We start from the raw sequence: 8,359 nt of genomic DNA, 5'->3' as shown, positions 1-8,359 counted from the left end.
TCACTCAAGCCAGTCATTCTGAATGCCCAGGAAAAGCAGAAGGTAACTTCTCCAGAGCTGGCAAATTCCATTCACTGTCCTCCAGGACCTCATTTGTTTTTGTGGTGCCTTGTGAAAGCAAGGAAAAAGGCAACCGGAGAGCATTTCTCTACAGCCGGGTGCTTTCAATATTCTATTAGGTACTCTTCATAAGTTTAAATGTTACTGTTAGACTTACAGCCAGAACAAAGGCAGATGCACACTTCCAGTATATAATTTTCATTTACTGCCTACCTTTGGGGTTTGTACAAATTTAGTCTTTTATTCCTCACTATTTTTTGACCTGTTCCTTTATATACTAAAAAAGTCGGCGTCCTTCCTGGAGGAATACACCCATGAGAAATTACTCCGCCACTATTTATTTCCTACTTGAGGAATTCCGTAAGTGATGTTTCCATAGACTCACAGCCCAGAAACTAGAAAATGCAGTTCCACATTGCCACAATATCTGATCCTGCTACTTTTGTCTAAACTGCCTACTGCTTGGAAGAGAGCAATTTTAAGTAATTTAAGAAGATGGAGAATATACACAAGACAAAGTTCTGTTGTCAGATGGTAGAAAAACCCCACACATTCTCACGAATTTGTAGGTGTAGAATAATTACGCAGTGCAGTCCTGGCTTGGGAGGCATCTGGATTCACTACGAACACCAGTTTTCACAGCGCAGTTCCCATTAGTAATGCATTCGTTATATTTCTGGATTGAATAAGGGACTCCATAATAAGCTGGTAAACAGTGACTTCATGCCTCTGTCTCCTCTTAGCTGGCCTCCAGTAATTAAAAATGCAACGTGAAGCTTCCGACATCAGCTAAAACCTGAGCTGTACATCTCCTCCACAAGACTAGCTATGCCCCTACGTGCTTCCAGCACGGCACCGGGGCAAACGGCCTCTTGGGCAGCACTGGAGAATGGACAAGAGACATCAGAATTGCTAACAGTGCCAACCTCTCAAATTCTGTTTGTAAATGGGTTTTAATTTTCTCTGAAAACAAGAAGAGCCAGAAAAATCTTGTCGGAAAGACCAATGGAGTATACAGCAAAGGCGACCTTTTTTCCCTAGAATTATTTAAAATTCCCTATTAGAATTGTAAATAGGTGCGCAGGAAGCAGCTGTGCTGTCACTCTGAAGACAGCAGGCGGAGAAATCGTATTTCATAGTTCCTATCTCTGCCTAGAATTCTTCTTAACCACTTAGCATGAGAGGAGATGATGCAAATTGGGTAAAGAAAGAGGTCACCCAGACAGGTAGGTCTTTTATCACGGCAGATCTAATCTTCCTGACAACTTGTAGGTTGTTTCCCCTGGAAGCGTTAGTAAAAAATCCAGTTTACCTGGAATTTGACACATCATTTTTTAAATGATTCATTCCACTGTTGTAAGGAGATACTTGCAGAACTAGCGCTAAAGAAGGAGCTCCTGCAGGGAAACCTGGAAGCTCTGAACATAACGCAGTTACTTTATAAGATGATAATGCATCTGCAAGGACTGACATAAGGACAGGATGACTGTCTCCTCTTTCCCTTTTCCTGCACGTGCTTTTGAGGAAGACAACTTGTGCAGGTCCCGCCACTCTCCAGATAACTTCTTGTTTCCCAGTCATGTATCACGCTGGGTCTTTTACTTCTATTTCCCTTTCCCTCGGTGAATGAAATAGCCACGCAGACGAGGGAGGTGGATGAATAGTGAAGGGACTGGGCGATGTTTTGTTCAGAACAGCATTAGCAGCCTGTTTCTTTTCCTTGGCTCACAAGGGGACTCACGGAAGGCGCACCAGAGGAGACGCAGGAGTGCCGATTTGAGATCGCGTTGAGAAATCCCTTCACCCTTCGTGACCCGGGAAGTAACCCAGGGCTTCTGTTCTCTTAGCAAACGAGGGGAATTGGCTCATTTATTTCATTGTTGTGCGGTTTGTTTACACCTCTGGCACGCAGCAACGTGCAGAACACACGCCGTCATCTACACAGTTGCGTAACTAAACCTCAAACCAAGACGCTCCTGGATCCGCCTTGCCTCTTTACAAATTAATCCGAGAGGAATGCGTAGGAGTCATCACAGCAGATTTTTGCAACGGACCGAGGCTCCGGGTCCTTCCCTCACGATACACAGCACCACAGACGGTGCTTCTTTCCCTTGGCAGGCTGAGATAAGCCTGGGTAGCCGGGAGCGCTTCCCAACAGCCAAGAGCCTGTGCTGTAGCAGCCATAGTGGCCCAAAGATATGGATGCAAGGTCTGTAGGAAGGCACAGCCCTCCGTGAAATGCGGTCACCTCAAGGGAAGAATGCCGAGCTGCCTGGTCTGCCCATACCCGTGAGACAACGGCAGGCCTTTACTGCCACTGTAAGGAGCAGCTGTTTCCCTAGAAATGCCAGATGCATTCTTAGCGCAGCTACACTCGCGTGTGCATAAACCCCTGCGAAGGACACACCCCAGCCCCAACCTAAAGAGCCAGCCCAGCCAGGGCTGCCCGCCGTGCTCCGAGCGCTGGCTCGGCCTTCGCCTCGGCGGCGGCCGCCAGGGGCTGCCCGCGGGCTCCCGCCCCGGCCGAGGGCGTGCTCCTGTAAGCGCCGGGCCCTGAGGGGGCCCGCCGAGCCGAGCGCGGGGCGGTACCGGGCCCCGGCGCCTCAGCCGGGCGCAGCCTCCCGCCCTCCGCCTCAGCCCGCCACCTCCCGCCTCTCGCCCTCCTCCTCGCCCCGCAGCCGCCCCCCGCGCAGTCTCGCGGTGCCTGGGGAAGTCTCGCCTGGCGCCGCGCCTCTCGCGGGAGCAGTCGGCCAAGATGGCGGCGGCGTCGGGCCGTTGAGCGGGCCCCCGCGGGCGGGCAGGCGGCTCCTCGGCGCGGCGGGCTCCGGGCGCTTCTGGCGGGGGATGCCGACGGGACGGGACTCGCCGCCGCGGCTCTGAGCGCATCGACCCTCCGGCTGCGGCGAGCCTTCCCGGCGGGGCCCCGCCGCCCGCGGGGCCGCCGCTGGCGATGACCGGAGAGAAGCTGCGCTCGCTGCGCAGGGACCACAAGCCCAGCAAGGAGGACGGGGACCTGCTGGCGCCCGGCGAGGAAGAGGCGGCCGCCGCGCCCGGAGGCATCTTCACCGGGGGCCGCGGGAGCAGCGGCAAGGGCGGCCGGGCCGGGGGCCACCGCATCTTCAGCAACCACCACCACCGGCTGCCGCTGAAGGGGGGGCCGGCGGCCGGCGGGACGGGCCCGCCCGCCGAGCCCGACAAGTGCCCGGCGCACTTCCCCGTGCACGAGTGCGTCTTCAAGGGGGACGTGAGGCGGCTCTCGGCCCTCATCCGCACCCAGGGCATCGGCCAGAAGGACAGTCACGGTGAGCGGCCGGGGCGGCGGGGGGAGCGGCGCGGCGCTGCCCGCGGGGCGGGCCCGGTGCCCGGCGGGCGGGGGGTGGCGGCCGCCTCGCCCGCCGCGCTGCGGGGAGCTCCCTCGGGCTCCGCGGGAGCCGCAGCCTCTTCCCTCCCTCCTGCTCGGCCTGAGACCTCGTCTCGCCCCTGAATTGCCGCCGGGGCCTGGGCAGCGGGCGGCGGAAGCGGTGCTGGGGTCCGCGGAGCGGTGCGGCCGCGGGGTTCTCGTAACCCGAGCGGGCACGATACCGGCTCTTGTCAGGGCGTGATGCTGGGAGAGCTTCCTCGTACCGGTGTTGCTTCATGTCCAAAACCCTGCTTCGTTTAAAAAAACCCCAACGTTATTTTTTTAAAGCGTCTGAACTGTCACCTGTTTGCTTTAGGAGATGGCGAGCGCACTCGGGAGTGGTTCCTTTGGCTGCTGGTGGAAGTATCTTTGATTTTCCCCCAGGCTAAAAAAAAACAAAACAAAACTTTTTTTTTAAATGCTTTACTTCTGGGAGTTGAAAGAGCCAATTTCTTGTTCTCTGCTCCTCTGCAAGCTTGCTTGGGACATAGGAGTGGCAGTAGCAGAGGTAGAAATACGATCCTGGTGCTACTCTAATGCATAAATATTGAAAATCTTGCTGGGACGTTTTAAAACAGTATGTTTAATTTGGGGAATGTTTTACATGGTTAAACAATAAATCAGCCTGTCAAGTCAGATTAAGTTTCATGGTTAGTTTCCATCTCTACGTTTCCTACCTATTTCAAGAGGAACGTGATACGATCCTGCTGGAGAATGCTAAGTTATACCGTATGTGGTGTCTGGAGAAGTTGTGATTAAAGGGTACAGTTGCGTTCTCTTTCTGATTAAGAGATAAATGTTCCCTTTGTTTTACTTAATTGTGTTATGTAAAATTAAAAGGAACATTAAGGTAGAGCAATCTTTGGGATTCGTACCATGGGAAGGATAATGTAGTTGGAAATTAAAAGCCATGTCCACGATAACATTAGGCGCTCTGAAACACAAACTAATGTATGCGGAGTAACATACAGCTCAGTTTTCTCAATCAAGACAGGGAGGAGTATTTCTTACAACTGTCATAACATTTTTCTAAGCACGTTGTTATAAATATAGCTACAGATATATTTATCCTGTCATCTTCATTCCAAACATTGCAGCAAATACTGGTAGAATGAAAGCAACAGACTCAGGAAGAAATTTTCTCACTCAATGTATTCCTTCTGCTGACTTCTCCCCTACACCTCCTCCAATTCCTCATCAAATAACTCATCATCATAAGCTTAATGTCTTTACTTTGAAGGCACTTCCTGATCCATCTTTGTTGCACTATCATCTTCAGTGTGTATCACAAACATTGATACCATCCTTTTTTAATATATATATACATGCACATATATATATATATAAAAATTTCAAATTAACATCTTCCTGCTTTCTCAATGCTGTTTACAGTAGGAACGCTTTGGGGATTTCTGTCTCATTATCTTCCTTCAAGTTTTTGCTTTAAGTGTTCCTTTGCTATTAAGTTTTCAAAAACCCAACAACAAAACCCTTGATGTCTTGACATACCAAAGGCCTGACTAATATTTCCTTGTTATTGTTTTCTTTCTGCTTGAATCCATCTGTCACTTGTTTACATATTTGAATTGTGAGTTATTTGGGGTAGATAACTTCAGTTTACAATTGTACTCAGAAATAAGCCAGAAGAATCCTAGTACATGATAAGGAAGTGACAGAGGGGAAAAAGAACTTCTAGTAACAGTTATTGTTTATAATTCACTCCCATTTTTAGTGCGCGGTTAAGTGCAGAAAAGCCAAGTCCTGTCGAATGTTAAACTCTTGGTGTTCTGATAAAACAAACGCTGGCTGTGTCTGTAAATTGAGTGCAGCCTGCCTCGCTCTCTAAATTAAGCTCAAAAAACATTACCTATCGGAAGGCCAGTATCGTTATTCCAAAAACAATGAGTTTGTCGGGAGAAGCTTGTATGTATACCTATTGGATTACTTCTGGTTTTACTATAATACGCATTTAAAAGCTTAAACGTTTATTCAGAATAAAACCATGTTATATTCTCGAATAGACAAATCTTCTTGCTGAATTACTCTTGGAGAACACACTCAGCTTCCTTGCCAGATGCCTGACGAAAGGTTAAGCGCTACACATGCACACGCGTGTGGACAAGTACGGTATTTTGTGTGCGTTTTTGTGCAAACAGTTTTTGTTTGCATGCCCTGGATGTGCGCGTGCAGGATTTCAGGCACTGTTGTATCACTGCTTTCTTGGAATAAGGCCCTGTAGGCTATATGACTTGGGGAGGGAAGCACGTACGCTCATTTCCCAAAGCTATGGATATTGATGAAGTTGTCTTTAGATTTGTTTATATGGCAAATCAAGCTGTTGCCAAAAGAGAATTAATTTGATTGCAACTGTTCAAGTATGTGCCCATTCATGTTCTAGTCAGTGTCTAGAAACGATCATGTCAAACACATTATCATTATGATTAAATTGCATGGAAGTCATCAAGACTACATGTCAGCCACTTAATTATTTACAGTGCCCTTTTCTTGCATAGTAAACGACATAGTTGTATATCCGTACCCTTCTCTCTCTCTCCAGCAGCTGTCTCGCGTAAAGCTGCTTGTTTTCTTGGAATCTAATGCTTACTATTGTGGCTTGTGCTGTGGTTCATTGAAAACCTCAAGCTGTTAAAAGCATCCATGCGACTGAAAGAAGTGAAATGGCCCTCTCCCCCCCCCCCCCCCCTTGCCTGTCCTGGCAGAAATGCTTAGTTGCACTGTGCACTGGCTAGGAAAAATTGGTTAAAGTTCACCATTTTTCTTTCATCAGACTACTTTTACCTAGAATTATTCTGTATGCTCTGGAGAGTAAATGTTCTAGAGGAGCTGCAGCTGTTCTTGCCACGATGAAGCAACTAAACATGATTTGTATTTTAGGATCGGTGGAACTTGAGGTTGCAGTGCGATAGAATTCCAGTGGAGCGGTTCACATTGAGTCCTGTAAATACTGGTACTAATTAATTTATCAGTCTGGGACTTTTATCGTCCAAATGCTATAGCAAGAGCCTGATAGTGTGGCTCTGTTTCAGCAGCTGCTGGGATTGGGTTTACATTTTCAGATCCCATTTCTCCCAAAGGAGTAGAAGTTAACTTGTGCCTGCCAGCCAGCCAGGTTTCTGAGGTGAAATGTGTGGAAAGTCTTTGGCTGCTGCCCGCTTCAGACCCTGCGAAGTACTGCTGTTGCTGCTCAGTATTGATGGTTGGCAGTTGTTGCTAGATGGGAGACTGTGGCAGTGCTGGTCTCACATTTTCCAAGGCATTCCAAGGTCTTCCCTCAGTTTTCCTGGGCAGAGCGAAAGCTTACCTCTGCTTAAGACTGTGATTAGACAAAAGAGGAGTCTTCCTGCTCGAACAGCTCTTCCCTTTCTCCTGCTGGGGGGCAGAACCTCAAGATTGCATGGAGGCATTCTATGAGCTGAGTGATTCCTCACCATAATTTCTTCATTTTGTGACATGCAACCGTACACAGTTTGGATGGCTTATTTTGATAAGTCAGCGTTAAATCTGCTACTGATAAAACCCATTTTGTTTGGCCCAAAGAGCATCAAGACCTCCCCAGGTTTATCGGATCTTAAGACGGATGATTAGTAATGGAAGTGTGCAAAATGCTGTTCCAGGTTTGATTTTTTGATGTGCCGGAGCTAGCGTTGTGTCTCAGCTCTTGCTGAGACTGTTTTCCTTTGGGGAGGGGGTCAGGGAGGTACTTTTGTAAAGTAGCAGTAGAATTTTGATGGAATAAAAACGTATGTGAGATGAGCGTGGTGCTTACAGGGTTTGGTGTGCTGCGTGCACGTTGTTAGACCGCTCCATCCGCACTCCAGCCGGCTCTCCAAAGCAGCCACGCGCTGTTGTGTCCGTGCTGACTGAGGTCGGTTGGTCCGGGTTAAGAGTTGTGTGGAGAGGAGTTGATCATGGGCAGTGAGAAAAAGGCCTGACTGGCCAGGTAGTCCAGAATGATAGGAACTGCAGTGTTTCTTTCTAAGTTTCATAAAGTCCCTTTTCTATGTGTTTGCCTTGCCTCTCTCTCCTTCTTACCCCCTTTCCTAGAGGTGCTTTCCTGGCTTACCTGTTAGTGTGGCTCCTCTCCCTTTGGCACAGCAGCTAACCTCTTATTTTATCTCACCAATGTTTGTTAAACCTTAGACTCCTCCTTGCCAGGGACTTACTGGCTAAAGACCAGCAAGCAGGAGGTTACCTCTTTTTCAGCTTCCTCATAAATAGCTTTTTATTTTTTTTTCGTCTGGAATTGATAGATTCTAGTTTCTGTGCTTTATAGGCTATTGTACTGTCTGTTTTTCTGCATGCTCCTCTTCCTCTCCCCCTTGTCTGCTGTATCCAAGTTTCCTATCTAATTTTTGAGTTGCATACTTTTTGGTGTGAAGACGATCATTGAGTCAAAGAAAAATCTATGCTGGAAGAGCTCTCTGGAGGTGCTCTAGTCCAACCTCCTGCTCAAAGCAGAGATAACACCGGAGTTAGATCAGGTTGCTCAGAACCTTGTCCAGAGGAGTTTTGAAATGATGTGTGTTATCGCACAATTGCACTTTCTGCTTATCGGCTGAATGAAATCCAACAAAGTTCTCTGGAAAGCTGTCAGGGGCCTGGTTAGCTTTCGTGTTGTTGTTTCTTGCCATTACACCAAGCTGTCATAGCTATTGGAGCTGTCTGGCTCTGTTTTATTCACCATTTGAAAGGTGGGGTGTTTTTTCAAATTTTAAGGTTTATCAATGCAAGAGGAAACTTAGTGTAGAGTTATTTTTATATATATATCCCATTGAAGTGCTCGATAAGGTAAGGAAAGTGTTTACCCCTGGCTTGCATAATTTGAATTTTCTGAGTACATGGTTTGGCTCATTCTCAAGTTCGTTCCTCAGTAACGCT

At 48.1% G+C, this 8,359-nt stretch overlaps 1 protein-coding gene across 1 annotated transcript in view; it reads left to right on the top strand.

Annotated features, from left to right (window-relative positions):
* The first annotated feature begins 2,771 nt into the window (after nt 1-2,771).
* ANKRD13C (ankyrin repeat domain 13C) overlaps nt 2,772-8,359 on the top strand; it is a 28,483-nt gene continuing 22,895 nt past the window's right edge. Inside the window, exon 1 of the mRNA XM_075508989.1 lies at nt 2,772-3,362. Coding sequence (XP_075365104.1) covers nt 3,011-3,362 — 352 coding nt within the window. The 5' untranslated portion in view covers nt 2,772-3,010. The remainder of the gene's footprint in view (nt 3,363-8,359) is intronic.

Source organism: Mycteria americana, chromosome 7, assembly GCF_035582795.1.
Source record: "Mycteria americana isolate JAX WOST 10 ecotype Jacksonville Zoo and Gardens chromosome 7, USCA_MyAme_1.0, whole genome shotgun sequence".
Classification (NCBI taxonomy): Eukaryota; Metazoa; Chordata; class Aves; order Ciconiiformes; family Ciconiidae; genus Mycteria; species Mycteria americana.
Note: the sequence above shows the minus strand (reverse complement) of the source record. Positions and strands in the feature narration are given on the sequence as shown.